Source organism: Antennarius striatus, chromosome 4 (genome assembly GCF_040054535.1).
Source record: "Antennarius striatus isolate MH-2024 chromosome 4, ASM4005453v1, whole genome shotgun sequence".
In the NCBI taxonomy this organism is placed as follows: Eukaryota; Metazoa; Chordata; class Actinopteri; order Lophiiformes; family Antennariidae; genus Antennarius; species Antennarius striatus.
This window is the reverse complement of record NC_090779.1, coordinates 6897015-6912235: the sequence shown is the minus strand read 5'-3', so window position 1 is coordinate 6912235 and position 15221 is coordinate 6897015. Positions and strand designations below refer to the sequence as shown.

At 40.4% G+C, this 15221-nt stretch overlaps 1 protein-coding gene across 1 annotated transcript in view; it reads right to left on the bottom strand.

Annotated features, from left to right (window-relative positions):
• The window catches only part of ranbp10 (RAN binding protein 10), a 31248-nt gene that overhangs the window by 12431 nt on the left and 3596 nt on the right, over window positions 1–15221 (bottom strand). Inside the window, exons 2-3 of the mRNA XM_068312972.1 lie at window positions 8452–8563; window positions 4907–4959 (exon numbers count right to left, since the gene is read on the bottom strand). Of these exons, the coding sequence (XP_068169073.1) occupies window positions 4907–4959; window positions 8452–8563 (165 nt within the window). The remainder of the gene's footprint in view (window positions 1–4906; window positions 4960–8451; window positions 8564–15221) is intronic.

Here is a 15221-nt window from a genome sequence, read left to right as displayed (position 1 = left end):
AGACATATCTTAAAAATTAAATATAAATGAGACAAAAGTGCTGAACTTAAATCAACTTTTACGTACCACCAATGTCACTGCAGTAGCTTTGTCGAAAACTAGGGTAAGACTAATGGAGTTTTAACCGATTAGCACCGGTAACATCTTGCTCGCAAACAGAAACTCATGTTGAGCACACACAGGGTATCATTTACATCATAATGTCAGAGGGAGTGGTTTTCGTGTGACATCATGAGGGAGCAGGTATGAAAAAAGAGGAGACTGAAGTAAAGATTCCCGATTGGGAAGAACAGTCAAAATGGTGTGTCAAGTCCAAACACAGACATAGTACATGTTACTAGAACCTTTGAAAGGCTGGGCAGCCTACTCAACTGCTCTAGGATGTTTCTCATTGGCTAGCCTGGTCCTGACAAAACCTGATTTTTAAATTCTGAATATCAAAGATTAAAAGAATATTTGTAAAAAAAAAAATAAAAAAAAGGTGGTCCCACTGAGCCTGTGAGCAGAGTGGGTGTTAGATTGGCTCTGTCAATGTCCCTCATTATCTGGGCACAATCTAGACTGTCAGCTAATATTGCTTGAATATTGACTATAGAAATGAAAAATTACACTCAGGTTGTGTTGCAGATTACAGAATGTGACTGGAATGCAAAGGGACATCAGAGACATTGTTAAACTCATTATTCTCAGTAATATAGGATGTCTGTGGATGTTTGTAGGTGATTGTAAGTCTCATGAACGCAGACATCGGCTGACGACAAATAGAAATGCCTGATATATTGGCTCACCAACTAAATAATACGTCAATAGTTACTGTGCCATTCCTTTCAGTTGAATAAACACAAGAGAAAGTAGCACAGATCAGGAGGTGCTCAAAGCTACAAGTAGGCTTTACTGAGCATGCAGTAAAGCCTACTTGCAGTCTGCCCTCAAACGGCCTTTATGTACACACTTTTCACGAGGCCATCTCTGCAGGGTTACATGTCTTCTCTGTATCAAAGAGAAATACACCAGCAGCATCAGAAGTCGGACGCTGGACAGACTGATTTTCTCCCAGAAGTAAAACAGTGAACCCAAGAAGAAGAGCACAAATTTCTTTCTGTGCCTCTTTGAACTCTGACAGAGAAAACAAGCAGGATCCAGTGATTCTAAATCAGCTGACTGATGTCAGCTAAAACATACAGATAGGCTCATCAAAGAGCTGACAACAGGGCAGGACTCTGGTCATCCCCTTCACAGTGAGAGGAAACTATGTCACCATGGCTGTTTCTTTACGTGCTCATTAGGCTTCACATTTTTTTCTCAGTAGTTCCGTTTTTGTGTGAATTCCTTCACCTGAACTAAAAGGAACCTGAACCCAGTAACATCCAGCTTCAGCCTGCAGACACTCTGTCAGTGTCTCTCCTCAATCACTGCTCATCTGCCGTAGCCAAAAAGCAAAGCAGGGTGGGTGAAACTAGGTCATGGGTGAGCCGAGATATTACAAGTATTCACACATGTATGTATGTGCAGTTGTGAGACCGGAATACAGCACAGATGCTAAGCTATGTGTTAGTGCTAGTGTTGTGTGCACTACTGTGTTTCAACTTCAGCGTTCCATCTCTTCATATTATTCATATGTGTATATGTATATATATATATATATATATATATATATATATATATATCTGTGTGTGTGTGTGTGTGTGTGTGTGTGTATACACGTGTGTTGGGGGGGGGGGGTATTAGATTAATCTGCTGACAGGGATATTGCCTCTAAAGCCAGGCTCACTGCTCCAACATGCTAATGAAATGGGCAGGCCTCCACAGCAGGATCAGACACTGAGGTCAGTACTGGAGAAATGTGAATATTAAGCAACAGTATATGAAAAAAATGCTCACCAGCACATAAGGAGCATGTGCACTCATATGTATCAGTGTCAATGCAGGCAAGTCTGCCCGCAGCTACAATCGCTCATTCAAGCACACACACACACACACTGCAAATCCAGAGTTTGGAACTTACTCTGGCGTAAACACACTGAGTCCGTCGGAGTTACAGAGTTAAGGCAATCACCAGTGATCTCTCACCAGGGCTAAAAAGCATCTGTAGTGGAACAACAGCAACCCAATTGATTTTAATAATCTACGTGTGAGCAGGTTTGGAAAAAACACGTCCATTGATGCGACGCTGTTCCACGCTGTTCCACCCTTTGTGTGACATTCGACACATGTGAATCAAGAAGCAGGCAGAATGAGTGATCTGTGTGTGTGTTTGTTTGTGTGTGTGTCTAGAGTCTTCTAGACTGGCCGTCGACAGCATTCCACAAACCCCGGCCACCGGACAGTCCTCGACTAGTAAATAAGCAGGTCAAACTGCCCCAGCAGGGGTTGGTCAGAGCAGGGGAGGGATTTGATTGGTTAGGGGAGGTGAGAGGCTTTACTCAGGTCCATCAGGCTTCTACACGTCCTTCTATGCGATTGCAGGTCGCTGAACTATTCACAGATATTCTGTGTGTGTCAGTGCGTGTGTGTGTGTGTGGTTGTTGAGTAGGGGGTGGGGGTGGGTTGACATGGGATTGAGGGTACAAGAGGAGTATTCATACGTAGATGTCAAGTGAAGCCTGAGAAAAACCAGAGATATATGATTGTTTTCTATCCGCTTGAATGTTTTCTGAAATTATGTTGCACTCATGTTAATAAAGGACAATTATGGGATGACTGCTGTTGTTATTTTTGACAGAAAACATCCTCCTGGATCAACCGACTCTCAGAACCATGGTACTGATGTAAAAAAAAGATCACATCCAATGATTTTGGAAATTATTGCAACAATTATATTCACACGTTTCCCTTACAAAACCCGTAAGCACCTTTATTTCTACTTTCAATCACTAAGGGAAATGTCAATTTATTTGTTCAGATTGCACAAAAAAGCTGTTATGACAGTGATTGTTAGAGATTGTGAAAAAAATCGGAGCACTTTATAAAGCAAACTTTTATTCTATCAAGTGGTCTTTGTATAGTACTCTGTTATGTACATGTCAATCAAAATAATATATTAAACTATTAAACACAAGAATAACGAAAGTTAGTTGTGTTGTAATCTTGGTCCTGGCAGAAGACACAGACAAAATGAATCTAAATCTAAAGTCCGAAGCTGTATCTCAGCTTCGATCGACAGAGTTCATGTCATCTTTTTTGCTTGATTTTTGTGTTACACAGAAAGGAAACCTTTATGGATGTTAGATGTCTCCATGATGCCATCTGGGTGCAGTCCGTTTGGGCAAAGACACTACGAACTCTAGTTGTGTAGTTTTAGGTATGTGTGGGTACACCTCATGGGCAGTGTCTAATAAAAGTTACTACTGACTTGCATTATGTTATGTGCAGTGGGGTTTAAAGTTGAGCAAGTTAATGAATTTTAAAAACCTTTTTTTGTTGTTGCTATATTTATTGACCTATATTGCTAAAGCTATTATCCAGTTACTCACAAGAAAGGCAAAAAAGTGTTACAAAATATGCAGCATGCGAGGTTTGTCTGCTCACAAATTATACTAAAGCTACTTGATGGATTCTCATCAACCACAACGGATTGGGTAGCGGAAAAGGCAGAATTCACAACTGTCCAGGTCACAATCTCAGCAGAGAAGCCCAAACTTCCCTCTCCAACAACCCACCCCCTCAACCAGTCTGTGGGTACAACAAGGTGTTCCCAAGCCAGGCAAAAGACATAATCTCTCCAGCGTGTCCTGGGTCTACCCCAGGGTTTCCTCCCAGTGGGACATGCCTTGAATAACCCCCGAGGACTCCTAACCAAATGTCTGAGACACCTCAACTGACTCCTTCTGATGTAGAGGAGCAGTGACTCCACTTCAAGCTCCTCCTCTTATCTCTAGGAGGGAACCCAGACACCCTGCAGAGAAGACCCTTGTGTCCGCATTGTTTTTCCAGCCATTACCCACAGCTCATGACCACAGGTGAGGGTGGGAACAAGAATTGACTAGTAAATTGAGTGCTTAACTTGATTTTAAAGTGGGTCTCCTTCACAAAAAAAGGACAGATCCATTATTTTTTTTCTTCAGTTTTTCAACTAGCAACGCATAAACTACTCATAAACTACTACTTATTATTGATATTTTTCCATGTAAACTACTATTTCAGCAATGCACAATTACAAAGTGAAAAGAAATGTGTGTCATAAACCAGTTTAGTTTGAGGTCAGATCACAGGCCCAAATCAACATAATCTGCCACTGATCCATTTGACTAATCTGTGGCGTGTTCTGACATGTTGTTTCTTCAGTTGTCAGACTGAATCCACACCACATCCCATCACCATAGCAACACCATACACCCTCCTCTTTCCTGCTTTCATCTAAATGTCTCAGACGTAACGAAAATGTTGGCACCTCTCTGACTACTTTCACTTATCCTCAAAACTCCATTTCTCATCACTTTACTAATTCCTGCCATCTGCATTTCTATCTCCCTGCGCAAAATCCACACATGGACATAACACCCATCAAACATACTGTATGTACTGTAAGACTTTGACAGGTGTCACCTAAATTAGGATAAAATAAAAAAGCACAGGAGGGTGGATCTCAGCTCGCCAAAGCTCTGGTCCAATCTGACTGCAAAGCGTTTCAGTTTCTGGACTTGGCCCGGTGAGACAAAGTCATTGCTAGATGTAGGTGTGACAGAGTACTGCCCATGCTCTCTGTTCATGTTAAGTAACCTTGGGAATTCAAATATAGCCCCATCTCACTGATTGCCCTGACCGTTCACTTAGCTCTATTGTTCAGCCATTCTCTCATCAATTAATTCTGACATCCACTCACACCATGTAACATCTTTAAATTAATGTCAGCATCTATTTTCTAATTGTCGATCCATCCTTCTACTCTTATCACGCTGTTACTCACCAGGCAGTCTGTTCATGTTGACTCCCTGGGCAGACAGGCCGATGCCCATGTACCTGTATGTGACAGAAAAGAAAAAAAAAATTAAACCTTGTACACAACACAACCTCAACTGTAATACTTTTTTAATTCTAAAATTATCCAGATGTTATTGTAGCTCCAACATATTCAGGATAATCCTTTCATATATGCTTGGACCTGTTAGTTCAGAGTTGTCCCATCTAAGCGATGGGTAAGATGACACTTAGGGGTCAACAGTGACGTTGTGTGTCCATCCTACAAAGATTAGCTTGTAGCCTGGAGCATTTTCATTTAAGCAAGCTTCCAAAAGCTTTTTTAGTCTTTTAAGATAAATTATTTTTGGCATTATCTCTAATTCAGAAGCTTGCAGCTTTTATAAGACCAGAAAAATATACTGCTGTCAACTGGGAGAGAATTTGAAAGAAAAAACACCCAGGTCAATATTTTTATTATCTTTATGTTTAATGCCTTTTCACTCACTAAGCATTTTAGGATTTAGTGTTAACGTGAGATTATTGGGTCAATTTTAAAAATCCATTAATTGAAATCTGAACCGTTTTCTGTATCTGTGACCATCTGTGACTCGAACCCCTCCCTATATCAGTCCGCACTCTCGTGTTACTCTGTTTGTAATGGGACACACTGCTATGGTGAGATGCAAATCACCGGTTATTTATCACTGTGGGTATCATGAGTCTTTGCCTCAGCATGTACGTAATACTAATTACACTCACTTTTTATGTGGTGCATTCACATACTCAAAATGTTTAATGCTGTTCAGGGACTCCTCACAAAACTGATAATAAGCGTTAATTAATCGACCCGTTTAAGGTGTGGACTGAGGCCACAGCACTGATCGTTTGACTTGTTTATTTCACACTAGTCAACGTCATGCAAGGGTTTATTTTATATAATGATCCAGTTTCAAAGGCATCGCATAGATACACACACACAACCATATTTTTGTGAACAGCAATTACAACACTGACAATAATATTAACAGTGATAAAAAATAATAATAATGCTATTATTTATTATTATTATTTACATCATTATCATCATCATTATTAAAATCATTATTACTGCTGTTATTGCTATCATCATCACTAATATTATTGTCATTATTACATTTTACTATTACTATTATCACCACCATGAATGCACTCAACAGTGAGACAAACGCAGAAGCAGCACATCAGATTCACTCAATATCATATTTATCCTCACAAATAGATGGAGGTGGGAATTGTGAAAATGTTTCCATTCTTCCCATTTCATTATTGAGAGGAATTTGCAGAATTGTCGAGAGACACATGCTCCTCAGTCCTTTCTAGATTCACGTTAAATTTTGCAACTTGGTGCATACAATCGCAGAGCAGACCTGCTGCTTGGAGCTCCCTGCTCTTGTGTGGTTTGCTATTGAGCTCTGTCTTCAGTGATTTCCTCTGACAGCACTGAAATGTGATTTTTCTGAATTACAACTCGGTTACACTTGTCACTAATGGAACAGTCTGGAAAGCTGCCAATTCCGATCCTTCCAGGGGCTTGAGGGAAAAGTAAATGAGGGCTGCAGTGAAGGATTGCCCTCAGTCTTGAAATCAGCTTAAATTCAGGTTTAATTTAATTCAACTTCCTACAGAAAATACTGCAGGATCTGTGCAGGAGGAAAAAATGCCTGGAAATGGTTAATTATGGAGAAATAGCTAACATAACTAAAAGCAACAGAGGGATGAACCTGGATACTTGATGGGAAGAAGGTGGATCCTGAGTCTGCATAATAAAGACGTTCCCACCAGCCAACAGTCATTTTTCTCTTATAGCCGTTTAAAAAGATTGCTGACTGGGGATTGGTCAAGTGGACCGCAGTGGGTTTTTAAACTCCAGCAGTCGGCAATTCCTCCTCTTCATGTCTTCTGCTCCCAACCACAACAGAAGTTAGTTGAGAAGTGTTTGTCAAGTGACTTTGTGATAGTCGTGATAGGTAAAGAGAAAGATTTGTAGAGCACCATGTTTGTATTGTAGAGTGAGGCCCCGTCCACACGATGCCGGAACTTTTTGAAAACACAACTTATTTGTTGCGTTTACGCCTTCCGTCCACACGACAGACATCCAGAACGAAAAACCAACTTTTTAAAAAACGCTGGCCTAGGTGGCTTTTTAAAAAAATGCTGGATCTGCGTTGTCGTGTGGACGGTGTATCCGCAACTTTTTAAAAACGCTGACGTCTTGCCTGCGACGAAAGCTTCTGTGACGTCATATTTATGGGCCCGTGTGTTGTGACAACAAAACACGGAGGATTCCTATTGGATAAAATTTGACTCAATACTGCCACCACATGGTTTGGCATGCTTATAGCCGTCTTCGAAAACGCACTGCTGCGTTTACGTGTGAACGGAGATTTTTTTGAAAACGCTGTCTTGTGGACGCAAATCGTTTTCGATGCGTTTTCAAAAAGTTGCGTTTTCAAAAAAATCCGTCATCGGACTCTGCAATGTAGGAGTGTGAAATCCTTTATCCTCAGATATTTCTCCTGATAAGAGCTGAGGTAAGGTGATTGTTCTTCATTTAACATTTCATTTATGATTGTGGAAGTTAAGCTGGGAAACAATATTTTATATCTTGTTTTGGGAGAATGCTCAATTCTGAAGTAAACCAACAGTTCTTAGTACTCTGAGATATTGTGTACCTGGCTGTACTAGAAAGTGGGAGAGTGGGTGCTCACCACGAGACATTACACGTCTTATTCTTGTTTCTGGAAAGAACTGGATCCAATGTCTCAACAAGAAATTCTAGAGTCTAAAGATGTTTTTCATTTTTCGAAATCACACATATATATTCATTTTGCCTCTCCTATTCATACAGATTGTTGCTACAGCTGACATCTTGGATTGTAATGTCCTTATTTTCAGTGACGCAGCAGATGAACGCCACTGTCGATGCAATTTGTAAGGTTGGTGCTCAAGCAAGTTCACGTATTCACAGTTCGTCAAACCTTAGCCACACAACCACAAGAGACAAAGATGGTACAACCAAATCTAGTCACGTTTTCCAAATTACAGAGAAAAGCCTTACCAGGGAAACACAGACAAACCTAACCAAACTGATCACATTAGAAGACATTAAATTAATTTCATTGGTCTGGCAATATTTCAAAGTATAGATTAACTGCTATATTGAATAATGCATGGGACCCGAACAGTGTTTGCAGACTCTCCCCAGTCATAAAGCCTGTGTGTGGAAATGAACATGGCTACTTTTAGCCATAACACATTCAAACAATGGCATAGATCACAAAGCAAAAGTTGTTTAGATGATAGCATGTTAATGTCATTTAACTGGCATGATAAAGGCAGACAATTAACATTTAGCTAATCCGTAGCTTTTTTTTTTTTGTGGAGGTTGCATGTTCCCTGCAGACTCTGTTGTTTCCTCCTGCTGCTTATCCTCACAGGAACTTTTTGCTGTCAACCGCTATTTTTCAACTTTGACAATTATTTTAAAGCTTGAACAGAGTTGTGTCTTCTTACCCGTCTCGACCTTTGCTGACAATCTTGACTTCGAAGTAGTAGATCCCACAGGCTGCGGGGATCGGGTGAGTGGCCCTCACTGATGCTGCATCCTTGTGGTTCTTACCATGGCCTGCAGGAAAACAAGAACAGGGTATACATGAATGAGTGCCAACATTTTATTCTGATAGTTAAGGCTCGTGCATAATGCACTGTCATTCATATGATCCCACTGGCTGAGTGGAGCTTCACAGTGCTTTCACACTAGAAGGTGTGGAACAAGGGTTGGGTTTGTGTCACACTGTATATGTCTGATCCAGTTAGTTTAATCTAGATCCTGACTGAGACACCTGTTTTGTTGGACCAAAGACAGGGGAAAGCAGGGGAATAAGACAGGGCCTAATATTTCTGCCAAAGCTGACATAAGGAAATGAAGCCGGTAGAGTTCCAGAAAACAAGTTTGACTATTAGATAAATTTGATTTCAAATGAGAAACCATAAGATGAAACCATTGTGGAGATTAAAACCTGAAGCTATGTTAAACTATACAAAAATTAAGTCTTGATAAAAACACAGACATGTTGAAGTCACCGGAGGAGCCAGGCTTACTTGGGTTAGTCTGATGCATTGATTCAGTTCCATAGAGCATTGACACATTTCTGATACCCTACTGGTTGACGTGGACATTAGTCGCCCGTGCTGTGAATAATCTGACTTGTGTTTGACCTGTCAAGATGGATGAGAAAGGCTGAAAGACACACTGGTTTTTTAAAGTGACCTGATTTTGCTAGACTACCATGAATAGAGATTAAGGGAACTATTACTGATATGTTAGGTTCATTCAAATCAGGGATTGGTCACCGTAGTCTTATTAGCCTGTTTCATTGAACAGGCTAATAAGAGTCTGTATTTTCTTTTCTTTTTTTACCGTGCAACAAGAAAAACAAGCACTGTGTGTGTGGGGGGGGGGTTCTTGATTTTTACTGCTCTGCACTTTTGTTTCACAGCTTTACTTTGTGTTGAATGTTTCCTGAGGCTGTCTTTGATGAACAAGTCCTTCTTTGTCATTCAGCCTCATGTAGCTGGTTAAACGTGACCCAGAAACTAATCTAGAAATCAGTCATGCTCTGATTGATCTCCCATAAGCCTGATCATCTCCCACTTATCCACAATCTAAAGTGACTTTTTATTTTATGGGTTTCTCTGTCGGTAGGTAATACACTTTAAATGAAGTCACACACACAACGTCGCATTGGGCTTCTGTATTGTGTCTAGACCAATTAAATTGGAAACTAACCGTCATTCCTGACAGTCCTTCTATATTCAGATGGCTGTTATGAAATCCCTTGGGCCAGAGTGAGGTGTGTTGTATAACTGATATCTGGGGTCTACGGTTAACATCTTTCAGTCACATTTAATCACAGCACCGGGTGAGTTCACCTGTCGCAGCCCGACGTGTGTGTGTGTGTGTTAGCTACCACACACATGTAGATATACTGTAACCTTAAACGCAGCAGCTGGGTGCCTTCAGCTTAAGGCCTGTGTGTGTCTGCGGGTGTGTGTGTCCAGTTGCTAACATACAGCGAGCTTTGAACACACCAGACCCAGTGATAGTAATGATTAAACATGCTACTGTGCTGGGCTTACTGTCCTGGTTTACATTGATAAATGCTATACGTGACGTCTGTACTTTAGAACTGTCCTGTAGCGTTTGTGTGATGGTGCTTTTCTCCTTTATGAACGATTCCCAACATGTAGACAACAATTAAAGCCCACCGTTGCCTGATGTCACTCTGACAGCAAATTAAATCCTGTTACTTTCACTTTGTGCTACATGCTCCACCATTCAACACACTATCTGCTGAACCTACACATGTTATTACATGTTCATTCACGCCACCAGCATGCCTGTCCATGCGTGCGTTTCTTGTGTGTGTCTGTGTGTTGTGTGTGACTGTCCAGGCCAACGACTGCAGCACCATTCATGGCATCTATATTTAGCCGGTCCTGGTGAAAACGAGCCGTCAGTAGGCCAGCAGGTCTCTTTACATCTGCATAGACTGAAAGGAGAAATGACTTCGAAAAGAATATGGAGATATTATGCTTATCGCAGTGCAAAGTTATGATTCAATATTGAATTACAGTATTGAAGGATATAGTAAGGAATAAAGGTGATATGTTGTTTCACTGGTATGTCTTCTGTGTTTACGTGAGTCATGCCTGCCGAGATTGTTGTGTTGGGCAGAAGCATCAAAAGAATGAAGGCAGATTATGAAGCTGCTATTTAGTGTTCCAGGTTACACAATAAAGAAAGTCCCGCAGCCGCCAAACTCCACAATCAATGAAAAATTACTATTTCAATGAATCAAACAGTGACACAGAAGAAAATGTCACTATTCCTGAGTGTACCTGTATTTTCTTAATCCTCTTACATTAGTTTTAAAGACAATGGGGATCTATGAGCCAGTCAGTTTTAAGACTTTGTTTGGGCCCAAATTCATGTTACCTCTTTAATTTTCATATTAAAATTACTTACATTTTTATAATCTTTTTTGATTGGTAATCAACTTTGTTTGCTTTTTACCCAGCTTGTTACCTTCAAAACCAGTTCTTAACAGTAGCTTGAAGTTTTGATTTGTAGTGAGAATTGTTTTCCCCACACTGCTCAGTGCTCACCAATAAAGGGCATAAACATAACCAGTATTGACTTTTATAATCAGGCAATGTAAACTACGTGTACTATTACATCATCAACATGTCAGCAGTTTTAATAACCAGAGTATAGTTTGTTCTCTTGCCTGAGTCACACTTTAACCCGTGTTCCCACGTCACTCTATGGTTCCTCTTGACCCCTGTTAATTCATAAATACTAAATAAAATGTGGTAACATCTCATTTCATGAAGAAAATGGAAACAAAACTACAGGACCTCACAAGAAACTGTGAGGGAAAAGTTCAAAAATGGATGGTAGTTTTCATGATGAAAAATAAACAGTTGCAATGTGATTCAGGACTCATTTTTGGACTCAAAGACACCATATTTAAATGTAGACTAGTGTTAAAGAAATGTACAAATAGAGTAGAGCTGTTCATGTCTCTCAATTTGGAAGAGCCATTAAAGCTGCAACTACAACATCAGCTGTGACACACCAAAACAGAAGGGCCCTTTAAAGCTACATATTAAAGATGGAACATGGTGGAGGGGGGTGGGGGGGTCAGTGATCTGTGATGGTGGTGCAGGTAGTAACAGAGCTGGGTCACACATCTGTGTAAACAAAACACAAAAGAAAAGCTAGGGTGTGATGTTTAACGTCTTCTTATGATTGCTGCTACCTCAAAGAGCTCAACGGAAAACATTCAACCAGCCTGAGGAACCCTTATCTGAGATCAGAGGACTAGATCAGCCACCAGGTAACAAGGGCAAGGATTGTTTACACCGTTTACAGAGCATCACAACACACACAGATGCTGCTGAGTTGTCGAGCAATCTGTCTAATGAGCTACACAAGATACAATAAGGAAAACCTCAGCTTGTTACTGAACTGAAATATTTAACTCAAACTATTCTCTTTGATGCTGGCAGAGCTCAAAGATTCCCTTCAGCTGCTATATGCCATCAAACCTTTTCAGCAGAGGTCAAAGGTCAAAGGTTAATGTCCTGTTCTTGCTCCACAGTATATTGAGGGTTTAATTGCTTACTAGGAAACAATATCCTGCCCCAGCTTCTATCATTGACAGCAAGCAGGGGAAAGTGCACAATTTCTCAGTTCAACAACCACTCCTTGTCTTCTTTCACCTCATCAGTGAGCAGTAGGTCGCCTATTAAACAGGCCGCAGGAGATGGCAGTGCCGTCTTCTGGATGTTATTGCAGACTGGTTAGGAATTTGTTTGATTAGTAGAAGAAATTTGCTTAACAGTTACTTAAGTTCAAAAAGAATTTCAAACTTTTTCCGTTGACTATTCTAAGCATGAAATGATAAAGTAGGAAGTTGAGTCTGACCATCAGGCCCTGTAACATCACACGTGGTCTTTCTCTTTGTGTCACAAGAATTGGATGGGTGGAGTAGAAATTCCCGGGAAATGTTTGGCTACAAACAAACTGATTTCATCCCTTTCACAATATCCATGCCCTGGACTCAGAAGAAAAGGTTATCCTACAGCCCCCAACAAATACAGTGGCCTAGATTGTAGAGGTAAATACCAAGTTCACTGCATTGTTCAGTTTGCTCTTAGGAGCAGTTGTAGCAGGAAAAAAACATTCCCATCAGCCTCAAGTTGGAAATAACGGGAATTTTAGGCTATACTACTACAATTACTACTACTAGGAAACTCAAAACTGTCAGCAGCCCAAAGACAAAATAAAAGTAGGCAAGTACATCCAAACAAATCCAATGTTAACACAAATACAAGATCACAGTAGATTTAAAAAGCATATTCATGATATGGGGCCACACCAAACCTAAACACTATTGAAGAAGATCATTCAGTTATTCAGACAGTGAGTTTACAAGGCCAGCAGCAGCTGTGACCGTCTTTGGACAATGTGTGAACACTCAAGCCTGAAGAAGAGGATGTTTTTCATTTCTTGCCATTCTGCTTACACTGAATGACCGTAGCATAAGGCAAATGTGATACACTGCTAGGTGATCTAAAATCCCATGCTAGGGTGGTGTTAACCCACTGTTGGTTCAAAGTAAATAAGCAAAGGTGACAAGAACAACAGTCTTCATTGAGGAACTATTGCTCAATCTCTCTGCACAAAGTTATAACAGTAACCATAACTCAATACAGTGCCCACAGACCTCCCAAATAAGACAAATAAGGCCTAATCTTGAGCAAATGTTAAAATAGACCAATACACAGGGCTGCACAAATCCCCCTGAAAGCTTCTTTTGGGACAAAACGATCAGAACATTTGAATGTTGTTTTTTACATCCCACTTCAAAGCGGTGATGTACTTTTTGTGATTGTTAGCATTTGTGTGTTCATCCATTAGTCCACCAAATATCTTTGCAACCGCTGCAGATAGAAAGATGAAACAAAAAGCATATTACTCGGGTGGCAAAGGAAATGAACATGAGATCATGACCTTGACATTGAGAAAACTACATCAAGGAAAACTGACAGTTCAGAGCACTAGCTTTGATCTTTGACCTATGCAAGTAGGTCAGGGTAAAATTTTGAATTCAGGGGTGTCACGGAATGTTGCAGGCTGTGACTGCATCGGTTCTAGTTTATATCTGCTGTACCTTTCTGTGTGATCAATAGTCTGGTCAAAGTCATCCTGAAGGGCCAATATTGGGACTATGGGCCCTGGAGCTGTTACTAGAAGGTCCACGTGTAACTGGACCAACAGGTTTGTCATCAATCATGGCACTTAATCAAGTGTTATTTCTGGACTCCATGGTGATTTGTCATCTGTTTTGTTTGTAATTTTCAAGGATGTAATTGGATTACATGTTTTCCAGTGCTCTTCATTGATCAGGATTGGATGTCCGAATTTGTTCAGAAGGTCTGGTGTCTGTCAGGTTGTGACCTACAATTTCTAGTGGACGCCTACTTTTCAGTGGTTATGATGAGGGCAAGTGACTAATGATTCATGACAGAAGGTGAGTCATCTGTAGGGAGGATATGGATTGAAATGCCGTTAAAGGTGAAGATACTTAAGGCTGATTTATCCGACTTCAAAACCACTTAGCAGAAATCAGAATTTTAATATTATCCTATTCAATGTTTTGGTGAATGTGTCGGCGATAACTTTCATATTCCCGCATTCACCACATAGAAAAACCTCGTAAATAGTTTGAAGGTGTGTCTCTTCGTATTGATTTGGTTGTGACCCCTTAAAGAAATACATGTCATGTTTATGTTTAGCAACTCATCACTAACTTTGCCCATCAGCCATCTCTGCAAATTAAATGAAGGAATTGCTTGGGGGTGTCTTTTGATTTAAACTATACGGAAGTAACTGAAGAATTACATCAGTTTATGAAACTCAGTTGTATTGAGATTGTCTTTCACCCCTATTGGGCAGCTATCATACATTTACATTGTTGCTTAGAGGTTAGCAAAAACAGGTATTGCACAGCAACTTATCAGCAGTAAAATCAATATCTGAAGAAATTCAAAGTGAATGTTGAGTATTCTGTAATTTTAACAAGAAGCAGTAGGATGAAAAAACTAGAAACCTTCTGTTCCCTGATGACCACCATTATATGCTAATGTTACACCTATCAATCAATGTGTTTGATTCGGACGAACTGTTTGCCTTTCTTGAACAGATGAACTACATTGAATGGTTCGCAAACTGACAGTGTTAATGAGTTAACTACTCATTGTCTGGGCCCAGATCATTGAACTTTGAAGATGTTCCAAGACTGCTTTTATTACTTTACAGCAATACCAGTTAAATGAGCTCTCCCATCATCCTGTGCTTCCTGTGGTTGCTATGGTGACATGGGGACCCTTGAGGGTGTTAAGTTTGGGAAAAAAAAATCAGATTTTCAATTTAAGACGACTGTGAAAAGAGACTGTGTATTCAGGAGAATGGCAGCCACTACTTCAGTGACACGGCTGATGTGTTTACCTTAGAAACAGGGGAGACAGCAGCAACAACCTCCTGGAGCCCTGGAAGTTAGTGGACTGGGCCAAGCTAAAGTCAGGCAGTATATTAAGCACCTTTGGGGCAAATGGTTCTGGGGGCTCTGACAGACACTACTTACTGGAATCTTCATAACTATAATGGCCTTTTTCATCATCACTAGAGGTGCTGATGTTATCTACACTATGCA